We start from the raw sequence: 17,189 nt of genomic DNA, 5'->3' as shown, positions 1-17,189 counted from the left end.
ATTATTATTATCCGTATTAATATTATTACTAGAAACTAGTCTCTGGGTAACATATAACTTGGCAAAGAATTTAGGTAATCTGCTAGTATTTGCCCCTTTTACTGTGGCGCTACATTCACCCAGTTCCTCAGCATAGGGTTTTTGGGACCCACTTCAGGTACTACTTTTTTTTTTTTAATTTTTATTTATTTATTTATTTATTTTTGGCTGTGTTGGGTCTTCGTTGCTGTGTGAGGGCTTTCTCTAGTTGCGGCGAGCGGGCCTCTCACTATCGTGGCCTCTCTTGTCGCGGAGCACAAGCTCCAGACACGCACGCTCAGCAGTTGTGGCTCACGGGTCTAGCTGCTCCGCGGCATGTGGGATCTTCCCAGACCAGGGCTCGAACCCGTGTCCCCTGCATTGGCAGGCAGACTCTCAACCACTGCGCCACCAGGGAAGCCCTCAGATACTACATTTTATCCACAGTTCTTACCTAGCGTTGCACCTCTGTGTGCGCCCTGGGCCAGGTGTTGCCCTCAATCACTCCTTGCCAAATACACCTCTGTCTTTCACTTTTTTTCTAACTTTACCCTTTTCCTATTCTTCTCCCTTTTCTTTATTCCTTTTGGTGTTCTCTGCGTCCTCTGCACTGCTTAGTGTTGCTGGAAAACTCAGAACTAAAGATACCTGATCCTTTAATAGATTAGGGCCTAAAAATAGACTTCTGGAAGGCTTGGTAGATTTTTCCCTTTTGAGCATTAGAGGGGTTTGAGGAGCTGGACCTTCTCGCTCGCTAAGTTACTGATCCTGAAGATGTGCTGTTTTCTTTCCAGTACCTATAACTACCTGGGAAAAAAGACAAACCAGATGTTGGAGGCTTTTGAACGGAAGGACTTCTCCTCGGCCCTGAACCATCAGGTAAGCTTTCTTTTCCCTTCATATAAATCATAGCCTTTTTTCTTTCCCACTTGAGAATTCTTATTTTCTCTCATCAGCATTCCTACCACACCTGCCCTCCTTAAGACTGCCTAGCTGCTTCTTTCTGTATTTTCCTTCTTTTTCTTACTTTTTCTTGTTTAAAACCAAACCTGTGCCCATTATCCATGTTTCCTGCATGTCTCATCAGGACAGGCCCCACACAGGAATGACTCCTTTCTGTTCCTCTTAGAAATGATCTTATTTTTAGTCTACATTCAAAGTATTTTTATGACTGTGAAATAATGGTGATAGATTTTTGGGGAAATGACCACATGCCATCCCCTTGAGAACTTCACACCTGAGTCACCAGAGTATATAAGGAAGCTATGAGGCTGGTGATCTACAAAGGGGAGACTTAATCCAAAGTCAGAGCAGGTCAGTCCTCTTTGCCCTGGAAATGTGCTGAGAACTGAAAACATTCACCAGGCAGGAAACAAGAGCTGAATAGATGATCCAAAAGGAGACACTGGCTTTGAAACAGGAAGAGAAAAGCAGCAGGATCTGAAGTGTTCCAGGGAAGACCCCTGGGGGAAATGGTGGCTGCTGTTAATGTTACAGGGAGGACAGCCTAGCTGTCCAGAGAAGGAAGAGCCTCACCGAAGGGTAGAACCAGCCCCACAGCTGGTAGTGTGTATACGTTAGGTAAACAGAATAAGGTGGAAAGAAATAGGGTAGGCACTACAGAGAAACTTCTGGAGGCCGAGAGGCCCAGGAACTTTCAGGATCATAAAAGTGACTGAGAGGAGTGTCCCAAGAAAATGAGTGAGAATGAAAGGCATAAGCAAGATCAGGGCAGGTGGTCAGTCCCAGTAAGTTTAGATAAGGGATCTTTTGAACAGGACAGGCCACCATCAGTGCAATCAGAAATTACAGAGCAGAAGTCGCAAAGCATCCTGGAGGTTTGAGGGAGTGACCTGAGCTCCAACCAAGAAGAGAACAGGAGGAAGCAGTTGCCAGCAGTGATTAAATACATCCCTACCCTTTAACCCTGCACACTGAGCAAGCCTAAATCTACTTCCTACTTAACTTTAAGTTTAAATACTTATTAATATTCACCTTTATTCAGCCCCAGACCAGGTGAAGCTGAAAGCAGGAACAGCATAAGGACTTAGGAAGCTATGTCAACTAGATTAAACATTGGCAAGACTTTGGCTTAAATTAAGATATGAAGTCTGAATTGTGTGGACTCTGCCATCTCTTTTCTTTTTTCTTAATTAGTTTATTTATTTATCTTTGGCTGCCTTGGGTTTTCGTTGCTGTGCGCGGGCTTTCTCTAGTTGTGACAAGCGGGGGCTACTCTTTGTTGCAGTGCGCGGGCTTCTCATCGTGGGGGCTTCTCTTGTTGCAGAGCACGGGCTCTAGGCACGCGGGCTTCAGTAGCTGTGCCATACGGGTTCAGTAGTTGTGGCTTGCGGGCTCTAGAGCGCAGGCTCGGTAGTTGTGGTGCACGGACTTCGTTGCTCTGCGGCACGTGGGATCTTCCCGGACCAGGGCTTGAGTCCGTGTCCCCTGCATTGGCAGGTGGATTATTAACCACTGCGCCACCAGGGAAGTCCCTGCCATCTCTTTTCATATACGATTTTCTTTTTCCTAAATTTCCCAGAAAAAATTATTTCTGAAAATTTCAACCTGTTCTGAGCTGAATGATGTGAAAATCATAGGATGGCGTAAACTGTGAAACAGCTCTGATACGGAACCTTTCCACTTAGTGGTTTCTTTTATTGGTTGATTCAATTTCCATCTCTTTTTCTTTTTTTTCTTTTAGTCCTACTCAAATAAATCATCTCACCCAAAACAGTATTGGTAAGCAGTTTAGTTTACCACATTCTGTTTTTTCTTACAGAAAGCAAGTGTGAGCAGGTCTCATTTACTCACTTATTAATATACCATGGGCTGAACTGAATATATAATTTCAATAAAACTGGTCTCTGCCCTAAAGGAGTTTGCAGTCAAGTGAAGAAACAGAAAAATAAAAAGTTAGGGCTAAACTTACTCATTCTCATGGACTTTATTTTTGGCTGTGTTGGTCTTCGTTGTGGCGGCGAGCGGGAGCTACTCTTCATTGTAGTGCGCGGTCTTCTCACTGCAGTGGCTTCTCTTGTTGCAGAGCACGGGCTCTAGGCGCGGGGGCTTCAGTAGTTGTGGCACACGGGCTCAGTAGTTGTGGTGCACGGGCTTAGTTGCTCCACGGCATGTGGGATCTTCCCGGACCAGGGCTCGAACCCGTGTCCCCTTCATTGACAGGCAGATTCTTAACCACTGTGCCACCAGGGAAGTCCATCATTCTCATGGCCTTAAATGCCATGTTATATTTACAAAGTGAGATGACACATGTACAGAGATATTCCTTACAGCATTGTTTATACTAGCAAAAGATAGAAACAGCCCAAATATCCACTCATAAGGAAATGGTTAAATACATTATGTTTGAGTTATTTAATGGAATTATATACAGCCCTTTAGAAGGATGAGATACTTTTATATGCACACATCTGGAGAGATCTCCATGATACATTAAGTGTAAAAAAAGCAACAAAGTAGAGACTTCTGAATGTAATGTGCCATACTTTGTGTGTTAGGGAAGAAAAGAACATGTGCATTTCTGTTTGTAAGGCTTGATACCAAAATTTTATTCTGCATTGACTTTTTTATTACTAGTATACAATTGATTAAAACAGCATAAAAGTAAAATGTTATTGAAAATGCATCTCTTGATGAGATGAATGGGAATCTTTTTTTTTAAGAATTGCTTCATGAATTTGTGGATGAATATTCTTTAATGCTAGGATGAGTTAAAGTTCAGCATCAATACTATTTCTGTATTTTGCTTTTATAGAAATAAGTGCTGTGATACCCTGTTTATATATATTAGTAGATAAGAATGGAAGAAACTTTGGTATAGCAATGTCACTCAGTTCTTCGAGCAGTTTTTGAGTCATATGCTTGATCATTTAATGATTTTCAACTGACAACCTGAATCACAACATTAAAAGCAAAGTTGAAAGGAAAAAATTGAAAACCCTATGATTCTTTAGAGGACTTGTTATCCATTAATTAAAGGACTCACTCTGTCAGCTCTCTTTGTGGATGCCAATGCCAACATTTTGATTTGCTCCTTTATTTGGTTCCCAGAGGTGTCCCAAGGCAGTGATATAAGAGGTATGTCTTTATTTTTTCAAATGTAGGAGAAGGACTGTGAAAAGGGAAATATAAAAGGACAAGCTACACCTCCATTATGTGCAACTTCTTATTCTGATCAATTTTAGAAATAGCACTTACGGAAGTTGAGGGTCTAGAAATGGCCATAAATCTTAGCCTTGACCAAGTGCCCCTGAGGTATCTTGGAAAGTACCCTAGAGGTTAGAGTACCCCAGTTTGGAAACTGCACCAGCTGATAAGTTTACCTCTGTAACCTAGGTGGGTAATGGTTGCCTTCCCCATCCTAACTCTCTATTGTACAATTCCTTCATTGGAGCTTCTTTTCTTCATGGGCTCATTTCATAAAAGCTTATATATATGAAAAGATCCTACCTTATCCTGGGTAGATCTCAGTCATCCTCACTTGGCTGTTCTTCTCCACTCCAACAGACCCTCAGAAGACTAAGGTGTGTGGACTTTTTAGTTTGGGGTTTCTGCAGTTTGACCTCTAAATTCTTTAAATTATCACAGTTTAGTAATTACTGACTATAGATTTGTTTGTTCCTTTCCAGTTTTGTATTCAGAGATTTATCAACTTTGTGGTCAAACTAGGTAAGTTTCCCGCTTTGTCTCCTACTGGAGAGTGTAAAGGAAATAGACTTTCTCTGAGCGTTTCAGAGAAGGTGATGAGGGACTTTCATCACTTTCTCTGAGGGTTCAACAAGAACACCTTTTAATCAGCTACAAGCAAAGTTTTATTCCTAATACTAACTTTCAGGGCCAATCCTATAAAATGGTGAAGTAAACCTAGTTGGAAGGTCTTGGCAACCTTCTACAAATCTCTCTCCTCCATCTTAGCACTTTGTTCACCTCCCCACTCTGCTCACACACCATTTTTTTAACCCCTTCTCTCCTACACCATCAACACTCCCTCCCTTTACTTGCCTCTGCTCATTAAAATTCTACTACCACACTATAACTGATGTAAGCCTAAGTGTTTAGAGGAAGGCAGTTTGAATACAGATCTTACTAAACTGTGAATGACTGACAGCTCTCCCAAGAGTATCTGCAATTTTAAAAGAGTTTATTAACACAAGTAAGCTTAAATGGATGGAGGTTTGAATAATATGACAATGTAAAGTTTGAGGGAAATACAGTGAATTTGAGTAGAGAAACCTCTCCACAGTCTCCTAAGTCTTATCCCATAACAAATGATAAATGCCACTATTCACTCCACTTCCGCAAGAGACTGGCCCTTCCTGAGGACCTGGGTCAAGTCCAGGAAAAGTTTTAGGTTTATTCTTGGCAGACCTCCTACCTTCCTTTCAGAGCCTTTCTGCCTCTTCCTGGCAACCCCTCCCAAGCCCTAAGCACCTATTATGTACTGTGCCCCTCATTCTCACAGGGTTTTCAGCCAACTCTTTATCCTTCAAAGACAATGCTTCCCATTTGCTTTTCCACTTTGATGATTTTTGTCCTATTTGTGTACCACCAGTACTATTATTACCTAATATCATTCCCTTTTCCTAAGCAATACTTCTCACAAAATCGTGGGTTTAGCATATGTTCCTAAAATGCATTAAAGTAGATTTTGAACTACTACTAGTTCTATAGTTTTTTAAAGAACTAAAAGTTTACCTGTACATGTAAGATCACTTTGCATACCAGCAGTGATTCTGCAGTAGTTTTGTAAAGTATAGCTGTAAGGTATTAGCTGAAAGGATTTACTCTTTTGCCAGATTTTTGGCATTTTAAAAGAGGCCTTTTGAAGACAGTTTTTATGATCTAAAAGAACATATCTTTAAAGAGCTCGTTTCAGACTTCCTTGGGGGTTGGAATTTTCATGGTTTAGTCAAAGAAAGACTTTTTTTTTTTCTTTCAGGTTTTTTGAGATAAAACTGACATGCAGCACTGTATAACCCTGTTTCTGTTTTATTATGTTTGTTCATTTTTTGTTTTTTAGATTCCACATATAAGTGAAATCATACAGTATTTGTCTTTTTCTGTCTGACTTATTTCACTTAGCATAATACCCTCTAGGTCTATCTGTGTTGTCACAAACAGCAAGATTTCATTTTTTTATGGCTGAGTAATATTCCATTGTATATAAGAGAGACTTAATCTTAATAAACATGATAAAGCCTTATCATGAAGGTAGCTCTCAGTCTTGCACCATTCATAATAAGCCTAGGAGGGCCATTTTGCATTTAGCAAAGTATATTCTATATATTTAGCCAAGCTAGTATTTTTCTTCCCAATGCTCAATTGTTACTGTAACCAAATTACCTTAGTAAAAGAAAGTTACTTCTCATACCTTTGATCCAAGAGCAATAGCCAGTTAAGAAAACAAATATCTTCCTGTGCTGTATTCTGGATTACTTCCTTAGATCTACCTTCAAAATCACTAATTCTATCTTTAGCTATGTTTTCTACTGTTTAGTTTTACTGATTATATATTTTTAATTTCCAGCATTTCTTTTTGGCTTTTTCTCCCAGATCTTCCTGTTCTTTATTTATATGCCCTTCTCTTAGCCTATGGCTTCTATTCTTACGTTTATCTCTGTGAAGCCTCTTTCAGAATTTTGTATCATCTTTTCTCAGGATGTAAAATTTGTCAGTTGTGCATTTGCTGTCTCTCATGCAGCTTCTTTTTCCTTGTGTGCTTTGTAATTTTTAACTCTGATTTCATCTTCAGAGACAGCTGTTTTCTGGAGAATCCATCGTACTCTAGGTTGTGAGTTGTCCCATCAAATGATTTTACATTTGCCTCTGCTAGGACACTATAGTTTCATCAGTTCTAACCAGTCTTTAGGTATATTTCTTAGTATGGTTCCTGTACCAAGCACAGAATGCAAATATGGATCCAGCATTCATCTATGGCACAGGCTTGGGATTTCATTTATATGATTTTTTTCCTTCCACACCCTGGCAGAAGTCATGCTTCCTTGCCTCTCAGACCAGTGGGCCAGTTTTTTTTTCTATTTCTTTTCATAGAAGGTTGGCTACCAGTTTTATATGGGGAGTTTAATTCCAGCTCTTTGCTGTGTACAGACTCAAGGCTTCATCTTGCATTCCTGCCCTAGTCTAAAACAGCAGCATTGAGTCATAAACTACCTTAAATAGTGCATTTCTCAGGTACTTCTTAGATTTGTTTGAACTAAATTGTGACCTAGTGACCAAGTCCTACATCATTCAATACACAACAGTGTATCCCTGAATCAGATTATCCTCATGGACCACTGGCTTCAGCAACTCCTTACTACTCTGACCTCTTTATTCCTGATACTTCTCGTTCCTCCTTCTTGCTTCTGAGGTTGACTTTGAGTCTCACTTTGTTTTGTTTTACAGTTTGTCAATTTGTTCAAAAGTTTCCAGCATTTCTATATGTTTAAAGCAGGAATAGGGATTTCCTACATCTGCTCAGTCTGCCATATTGACAAGAAATGTTCCCATCGTTTAGTTCCACTTTATCCTGTTATAGTAATCACTGTAAGAATATGATCTCTTCTTTCGAGTGTTTGTGGCAAAGTGGACAGTGCCAGCCATGTTTCCTCATTTATATTTTCCTGTCTAGGTTTTGGAGTGTCGCAGACCAAAGCCATCATGACTCTTGTCTCTGGGATTCCAATGGGCCCACCCCGGCTTCCACTACAGAAAGCCTCTAGGGAGTTTACTGATAATGCAGAAGCTAAACTGAAAAGCCTAGATTTCCTTTCTTTCACTGATTTAAAGGATGGAAACTTGGAAGCTTGTAGCTAGTGCCTCTCTATCATATCAGGGTGTGTACGTTGAGATATAATCCACTTTGAATACTGCATTCATTTCTCAAAAACTTTTTAGATGAGTTTGAACTAAACTTTCCTAGCAAATGAAATCTTACATCAATCAACAAGTATTTAAATACCTACTATGATCTTTTAAAAGTTTTAATTTATGAAGGGGCAAAAACTGTAAAAGGAGTTATGAGCCCTAAGTCATTCAATATGTCACAGAATTTTGGTGGAGAAGTTTTTGCATAAATGGATAATATGGAATCAAGAGGAAAATTGTAATTGATTAATTCCATCTGCCTTTGGGAGCTCCCATTATCTTGATTTCTGGTTGTTAATCCTATTTTAAAGTTTTCTAATTTTAAACCACCATAATGTACTTTCATTTTAATAAATATTCATTTGGAATCTAGGACAACTCTGAGCTATTGCATTTAGGCAGACATGCTAACTTTAATGCCAGATTACAGTGAGACTCAACTATGCACAACTGTTAACAAACCAGTTCACTTGGCTGCTCAGTCTAACTCTAGAATATCTGCTTTCGGATTAATTGCGATGTCGCAGTTTTCCCCCAAAACATTGGGTTAGGTGAAGACTTGCTTCAGTTACTATAACTAAAGGGCCATTAGGGTGGTTTTCACATAACAAAGGAAAGGCCTTCCCCAAAGATGAATTCAAGTCTCTAATTGTTGCTATAGAGAACTTCTCAAAGTTTCAAAGAGCTCTCTGCTCTGGGCACCACAAACTTCCCCTTTCCTCACTGAGAAGAAAGTGTCCCTCAACAGTGCCCTGAATTATTGGAAATGAAAGCCAGCATCCCTTCTGCCGTGAGCCCAGGGGCTACTTACTGTTATTTCCCAGTCACATTTTCACACAGTCACTTTTCAGTGATAAGAGATTTAGGGAGGACCTAAAGATTTAACTTTAACTTTCTCTACACACCTTCTTTACTTTTTTCTTTTTCTGGACTATATAACTGGCTGCTCAGTCTCCTCTCTAACAAACCCTGGTACATGCCTTCCAGTAACAAAGTGTACTGATGGTCAATCCTTAGTGATTTTAAACTGGACTATCCAGTCTAATAACTACCTAAGATTTTATTTTGTTTCTTATCTAATTAGTCTGCTCATTGGCAGAGGAAAAGTATTTGAAATTCATATCAGTTTACTCTATTTTTTAATTTTTAAAAATTAAAAAAGTGTTTGCAAAATGAGAATTTGAAATGATCAGTGGATTTAATTATCTTTGCTACCCTTCTCTTTATATCTCCTCACTCCTTTTTTGCCCAGGAATAAAACACACTGTTTTCTCATATTTCTCTCACCTTTAGGAGTAAGGTGTCTGAATTAGAAATTGAACCACGGTGGCTTATGTGAGCTTATATTCTACCTCACTGAAACTTTTCTCTATAGCCGTTAATTTCCTGAAAGAAGAACAGTGAGGTTTTTGTTAGTCTTTGGTTCTGAGGATGTCATATCCCTACTTAATGATACTAAAGCCAAATTAATTTTTCAGTGAAGATAAATATTGGATATCCACTAAGCAATGAACTCTGCTTTTCTTTTTTTGCTCTTCTGAAATTAGTGCTTAGAGGGCTTTTAACATGATTAATGAGATCTTGTGAACACAAAGTTAGTTAAACAAAATGACCAAGGGCTGAGTTTAGCTCTATGTATTTTAACATCCAACTCCGTAGAAACAAGGGACTTCTCTGGTGGCACAGCGTTTGGGACTCCATGCTCCCAGTGCGGGGGGCCTGGGTTCGATCCCTGGTCTGGGAACTGGATCCCACATGCATGCCGCAACTAAGGAGCCTGTGAGCCGCAAATAAGGAGCTGGCCTGCTACAACTAAGACCCAGTGCAACCAATCAGGGAAGCACAAAAGAGAAAACCATTCTACAATTTAATACATACAGTGTCGTTAGTGGTTTTTTACAGTTTGCTTTTGAGGATAATCTACTGAATTTTTCTGCCAGTGACATTTCAGAGTGAAGTTGTCTTCAGGAGTAGACTTCCACAGAGAATCAAGAGTATAACAGTCCAATATATTTTACAGGTGATACCTGACAGTTTATGAGTAGCTGCAGATCACTTTTTTCTCCATTTTTTCCCCAAAGTCTTGGATGATGAACAGGAATCATGACTTTCACCACCACTATAGTGCTCATATAAAGTTTTAGCAGCTTTCAAAATGGAGTTAGGAGAATTCAGGCCAACAAGTTGGCCCAGAACGTATTTCTTTAGTGGTTCCCTTAGCCATCTGGTTACCTGGATGAGTTTGAACATATGGATGTGCCAGAAGCTCAGGAGTGGATACCCTCTGTTTAGGGTCCCTTAGTAAACAACACTTTAACACATCTTGAAGAAGGTATAAATGGAAAATAGGGAAAGGTGTTTAGCAACGTCACTGGCAAGCCTGTGCAGAGTGCACCAAATGCAAGTCACATCACACTAATTTGTTTGTGTTGGCCTTCTAGAGGAAGGAAAACCATTAGAAAACTTCCAGGTTTTTTTTTAAAAAAAAAGAAACAAATGAATGTTATACAGCAGTGGGTTGCTAATAATGCCTTTAAACAAAGGTAACATTTTGGAATATTATGAATTTATTGTTATCTTTGAATTTAGCATTTAATGTCAAAACTACAGTAATGATGTGAAATATCTTATTTATCACAGTACTAAAAGCTGATTTTTAGCATCTTTTCCAAAGTGGAAATCTGAGATTAGTTCCTTGGAGATGGTTGGAAGGTCGAAGTGATTTCAGGGACTGGTTTTGTTACTGAGTCCAACAGCACCTCTTAGCCAGTGTTATCCATAAGATTTCAGTCCAAGGAGTAGTAGAGAGTTGGGTTCAATATAGTATGAAATGGAAAACAGTATAACATGGTTTTGTGGGAGGCAGGGTTGGCCTTATGCTTCTATGTCTGACCTCAGGCTGTGTGGGTTCAAGTCCCAGCTCCACCACTTACTATCTGTGTGACTACAGCGTTATGTTTTTAAATATAAATTTATTTATTTTATTATTTTATTTCATTTACTTTGGGCTGAGTTGGGTCTTTGTTGCTGCTCGGGAGCTTTCTCTAGTTGTGTCGAGTGGGGGCTACTCTTCATTGTGGTGCACGGGCTTCTCATTGCCTTGGCTTCTCTTGTTGTGGAGCACGGGCTGTAGGCACGCAGGCTCAGTAGTTGTGGCACACGGGCTCAGTAGTCGTGGCTCACAGGCTTAGTTGCTCCGCAGCATGTGGGATCTTCCTGGACCAGGGCACGAACCCGTGTTCCCTGCACTGGCAGGTGGATTCTTAACCACTGCGCCACCAGGGAAGTCCCTACAACATGTTATTTAACTTCTCAGCCGTTCATTTATCTCATTGATAGCATGAGAATTATAATATCTATCTTCTGGGGTTATTATGAGGATTACACATATGAAGAAGGTCTCAGAATAGTGTCTGGCACATCTTAGGCGCAGTGAAGTGTTAGTTATTGTTAGTTTTTATAGCTATCCAAGGCATTCAGTGTATGTTCTTTATACAACAGAGAGAAGCATTACATTGCTGCTAAACCTTTTAACTCAATAGGTGCCAAAATAAAGTCGAAAATGATATGAAACCCGAGAATTGAAATTTGCATTTATTATTACTGGAGTCCAGGTCATAGTGCCACCCTCAGATTTTTTCGTAGGTTGGGAATTTCTGACTGTGCTTCTAACAGCAGAGGATGGGGAATGGAAAATATCTGTGGGTTCTTGAATGATCCATATATCACTATTTGGAACAAACAAAATGAGAGAATGACTTTTGCTAAGTGATTTCAGAGGAACAAGCAGGTCAAAGAGGCATAGATGAAAAAAGTCATCAACATTGCAAGATTTGAAGTATTTATGTGTGTATGGGATAGGAAGGTATGTGACATGACTTTTTGTTTTAAAAATGACACTCTTGAAGCAGTGTGATGAGTAGATTGGAAGATAGACTGGGAACAGGTAAACCGTTAGGTGGCCTATTGTGATAGGTAACCAATGGTGGAGCCACTAAGGAAGTGGCAGCAGGGATGGAGGGGAGGGAATGGAACAAAAAATATTTAGAAAGAATCAACAGAACCTAGATATGGAAGATACAGTTGGCCCTCTGTATGCGCGGGTTCCACATCCAAGGATTCAACCAACTACAGAAGGGAAATATTAAAAAAAAAAAAAAATTCCAAAAGGTTCCAAAAAGCAAAACTTGAATATGCCTCATACTGGTAACTATTTACGTAACATTTACATTGTAGGTATTATAAGAAATCTAGAGATGATTTAAAGTATACAGGAGGATATCCTATAGGTTATATGCAAACACTATGCCATTTTATTTAAGGAACTTGAGCATCTGTGTATTTTGGTATCTGCAAGGGTCCTGGGACCAATCCCCTGTGGATACTGAGGGACGATTGTGCTTGCATTTGTTTTTTATTTCATGTAACAAATCACCCCTAAACTTAGCAGCTTAAACCTGGAAACATTTATGAATTCACACAATTTCTGAGGGTTGGGAACGAGGAGCAGCTTAACTGGGTGGTTGTGGCACAGAGTTTGTCAGAAGGTTGCAGTCAAGCTATCGGCTAGAGCTTTACTCATCTCAAGGTTCAATTGGAGCTGGAGAACCTGCTTCTAGATTCACTTACCTGTAGTTGTGGGCAGGCCTCTGTTCCTTGCTGGCTCTTGGCCAGAGGCTTCAGTTTCTCACAACATTATGGCAGCTTTCTTCGCCCAGAAAGGGAGATCTGAGAGAGAGATCCACGAGAGAGAGAGAGATGGCACACAAGTGAGCCAGAGCTCAAAATAGAAGCCACAGTCTTTTAAAGCAATCTCAGAAGTAGCCTACCATCCCCTTCTGTATGCTATTAGTCAAAAAGGACAACCCTAGGACAATGTAGGATGGGACTACACAGGGAATGAATTCCAGGAGGAGAGGATCATTGTTGGCCATGTTGAAGGTTGCCTACCACAATAATAAAAGAATCAGAATTGACACCCAGGAATCAAAGCCTGTGGGACATCATGTAGAGAGGCCCACCAAGCGTTTATGTATATTGATCTGGAGTTCAAAAGGTTTGGATAGGAGATAGAGGTTTAGAGGGTATCAACACATAGATAGTAGTTGAAACCATGGGAAGAATAAGATTGTCCAGGCAGAGCATATATAGAGTGCTAAGAACAGAAACTGGGCATGATTGGCATTTGGTGTGCTTACAGAGGAAGTTGCATAGGAGTCTGAGATGGACTGATCGGAGACAAGAGAGCAGAGCTGTGCTCGGAGGAACTCCGAAGTCCTCAAATGCGAGGGGTGGTGATGCTCAGAGAAGATTTGCTTCAGGAGTCTTATCCTTAGAGGAGAATGCAAAGCTCAGAGGAAAATGGGCAGCTGGCAAATGTCACCAGCCCCAAAGGGTCTCCCAGCCACCGCTGAAGTCCTCTTTGAAGCGTGGAAAGCCCTGGAACCTCAGCAGTTGGGTACTATGTAGGTTCCATCCCCAACCACCTTGTTGCTCGGGACACAGACTCTAGGGCAGCTCAGAAGCAGCACAACTCACCATCGACTTCCCAAGCTGCAGGGCAGGAGGCTGGAGCTGGAAGACCAGCATCCACCCCACCCCTGGCTCAAGGGAAGGGAAGACTAAACCCAGGGCAGCTGAAGGACCTGCCCAGACCAAGGCCAGTGGTGAGCTGGTAAATGGTTAACAACTGGCTCTGGCAGAGGATGCGGGGGAAAGGGCCCAGACTTGTAGCATTTGCCTATTTCTATGGTTAGATACTCCCACCATGGGATGAGGATCAAGATGGCAGAGTAAGAGGATGTGGAGCTTACCTCCCCCTATAAATACATCTACGTGTGGAAAAAGTCTCACAGAAAACTAACCGGAAACTGGCAGAAGAACTGTGCAACTAAGGCTGCAAGAAAGATTCCCATGTAATCAGGTAGTGTTACCGAGTCCAAGCTCGCTCTTCGGGAGACGAGGTGCTGAGGCAAGGAATACGTAAAGTCAGCAGACCAAGAAGATGGCCGACTAGTGTCTCAAAAAACCATCTTATCGGGGTCTGGATGCCAGTTTCTTTTATAGAACAGAGAGGGGGAGGAGTTGAGGAAGTAAAGTAAAAAGGCCACAAGTTTTGCAAATATCCCCTGGAATGGCCAGCCTCGGGGAGGGGATGTGTTAATTTCTTCTTTCTAGCAGCCATTCACTGGTGGACAGGGTCGGGATGTTTCCCTGAACAAAGGCACTTTGTTTTAACATTCAGGCAGAGGGGCAGGGTTCCCTGAGGCAGGCCATTGTATAGACAGCATCCTTTTAGTGAACAATTAGCAACAAAAAGCAAACGTTAAAGTAAAGAAGCAGGGCTTCCCGGGTGGCTCAGCCTGCTGATGCAGGGGACACGGTTCGTGCCTCAGTCCGGGAGGATCCCACATGCTGAGGAGCGGCTGGGCCCGTGAGCCATGGCCGCTGAGCCTGCGCGTCCGGAGCCTGTGCTCCGCAACGGGAGAGGCCACAACAGTGAGAGGCCCACGTACTGCAAAAAATAAAATAATAATAATAATAAATAAAGAAGCAGATCCAACATGGAGTCAGGGTTGGGTCTTCCCTGTTACAGTAGGATGGGAAGAAAGGCATCGGGTGGAGACCTGTGACTTTGGGAGGGGACTAAGGAAAAGGGATATCGCACAGGTGGACACTAGCCCTGAGGAGTGATCAGGTTGAGCCACACTGGGCATTCGAGTCCTGGGGTCCTACGCAGGATAAGCCCCTTTGGCTGCTTGGAGGACCACTGGGACAGATAAAAAGGCTGGAGGAGCCTAGACTCCACTTGTGAGGAGTGCGCAGGTGCTGGTTTGCCATCAGACACGGTGGAGAGAGGTCTGCCCTAGCGGCTGCCTCCTTGCTATGCTCCCCAGTCTGAGCTAAGAGAACACCCTGGCCCCACTTATTCCACACCACAGCTTGGCAATGGACCTAGGGCAGCCAGGACCTGGGAAAAGACTTGATCTAGGGATGCCTGGGTAACCCAGGGGCCTGGGGTGTGGTCCAGGAGGGGCAGCAATGGCCATTGTTGGCACTCACTCAAACAGCACCACAGAAGCAGTCCAGACTTCTCATGGCAGCCCAGCCACTTAAACCACTATGACCCTCAGTCCCAGCCTGGTGAATGCGCTGGCCCCAACCACTCCATACCGTAACTTTGCATTAGATGTGGGGTGGCCACAACTGGGGAAAAGACATGACTTTGGGCTGCTTCTGAGCAGAGCTGTAGATGCCTACAAAGGCAGCACATTGAACATCTGTAAGCACAGGAGCCCCATTTACTTCACCACTCCCCTCCTTTGAGGCAAAGGCTTCAGTGCGGGGAGGAGTAAAAACATACACTTAAAGAGAACAAAGCCAGCCTGAGTCCGACCCTCAGGGCTTTGGCTCCAGCAGCTGGGAGCAGAGCCCACCCCTGACAGTGTGGTGACAGCCACTGAACAGAGAGGAAGTCCCACCTCACACCGTGCACAGGCTCTAGCTCCTCCAGCACCAGTCACACTCCCTATCAAGGTGATAGTGGCCAGCACACCCTGAGAAAAGATGTGGCTGGTGTCCGCATGAAATCCAGTCCTCACACCAGAGACACTGGGCAAACAGCCTACATAGGGATGCTCCCACATGAAAACACCTATTCAAGACTACAACAGTTACCTGTTTTCACCTAAATTCATAAAGACAGAGAAAGTTAAGTAAAATAAAAAGATGGAGGAACTACTCTCTGTAAGGCCAAGTGGCCCGAGGCAGGGGAACACAATCAGATTCACAGGTTGCATCAGACCGAATTCTCCGGACCACCCAGTTCCAGAAACTGCCCTGGAGACATTCCGGACCACCCAGTTCCAGAAACTGACCTAGGGACTTTGAACCCGGCCCAGCCTTCCCGCCTTTCGAGGGGCGGGACCAACGGTCCCCCAGGATACCCGAAAAGACCACCAAATAAGGAATACCCTGCGCCCTCCCAGATTCACCACAGCTCTTTCCCTTCTTCCCCTATAAAATCTTGCCCAACCCTCTCCCGGGTGCGACTTCTCTGGCCCCTTTCTCTCGGACCAGTGAACCTCGCCCTGGAGCGCTCCCTAATAAAGCTCACTTGAAGCTTTCCTCTGTTTCGCGGTGCCGTTTGTTAAGATCCGACCTTACACTCTCAATTGAAAGAGCAACAGAAAACCCCAGAAAAAATAATGAAACATATAATCAGTCTACCAGACAATGAATTCAAAAAGTTGGTAATAAAAATGCTGTGTTCATTATCTGCTACAAAACACTTGCAATTCACTTATGCTAGTTGGGTTTCACTTATCATAAAAAAAAAAAACCTGCTTCTTTAAGCACCCTGGAAGGGGACAAAGAAACAAAAGATTAACGTGTTTCCCCGAATGATTTTGTTCCTATTTGAAGAGAGCAAACACATGGAGAAAATAAAAGAATGAGTAATGCTCGAGAATGCTGTGTTATTCTGATCATGGGAGCAACAGTTTTAAACGGATTAATCACAGTAAGCTAGAAGAGTTGGGAAAAAACGTAGTGAAAGGTGAAATATGAGGATGATAGGTGTGATGGGGCCTGATAATTGATTAGCCTGGATTCTGTGGAACAACCCCAGGTGAAATATTTTGTATTGTTGCCTCCGTGGGAAGCACTAGAGTTCAAAAACTTAAGTGACTACTACAATCGTTAAGAATCCAGTTTATTCCAAAGACTCTGAAGACAAGAGGCTATCCAATGTGAGCAAAAACAACCTTGCAGTTTTTGTCTATTCATTAAACTAGTTTTTACTGAGCACTGGATGTACCAAGCACTGCAGCGAGCTAGCCAGGCAGGGTTCCTGCCTTCACTGAGCTTATGTCTTTCAGGAGACGTTCACGTTAGAGTATCTGACTTACTCCACCACCACCTACTGAACACCTATTGTGTGCCACATACACATGATAAGCTCCCTTCACATGCCATCCTGTTCAATTGCCTCAACAACCCTATAAAGTTAGCACCTGAGATTTCCAGTTCTGTCTTCGAAGGGCACCTCATCTATCACAGGTCCCTATGACAGAAGCTGCAAAACATTTTGCTGCATTAAAATGCTACAGGTCCCCAACTCGCAAAAAACTTTCAAAAGTAGGTATTGCACTACAGGAAGAAGCAGGGCTGGGGCGCCCGGGGCCAGGCGCAGCGGATCTCCCAGCCGACGAGACTCTACCAGCAGCTAGATAGCTGCAGCCCCGCCCCTCCCTCTAGGCGCCCTTTGTCCCAGGCTCGCTTTC

General features: G+C 42.4%; 1 protein-coding gene across 2 annotated transcripts in view; it reads left to right on the top strand.

Annotated features, from left to right (window-relative positions):
* The window catches only part of NPL (N-acetylneuraminate pyruvate lyase), a 40,093-nt gene extending 28,414 nt beyond the window's left edge, over positions 1-11,679 (top strand). For both annotated transcript variants that reach the window (XM_079905536.1, XM_079905535.1), the window contains 3 exons: positions 813-897; positions 4,668-4,707; positions 7,670-11,679. In XM_079905536.1, coding sequence (XP_079761662.1) covers positions 813-897; positions 4,668-4,707; positions 7,670-7,854 — 310 coding nt within the window. In that variant the 3' untranslated portion in view covers positions 7,855-11,679. The remainder of the gene's footprint in view (positions 1-812; positions 898-4,667; positions 4,708-7,669) is intronic.
* The last annotated feature ends 5,510 nt before the right edge of the window (positions 11,680-17,189 follow it).

The sequence above is a fragment of the Stenella coeruleoalba genome (genome assembly GCF_951394435.1).
Source record: "Stenella coeruleoalba genome assembly, chromosome: 1".
NCBI classification, from domain to species: domain Eukaryota; kingdom Metazoa; phylum Chordata; class Mammalia; order Artiodactyla; family Delphinidae; genus Stenella; species Stenella coeruleoalba.
The sequence above is the reverse complement of the archived record's forward strand: the minus strand, read 5'-3'. Positions and strand labels throughout refer to the sequence as shown.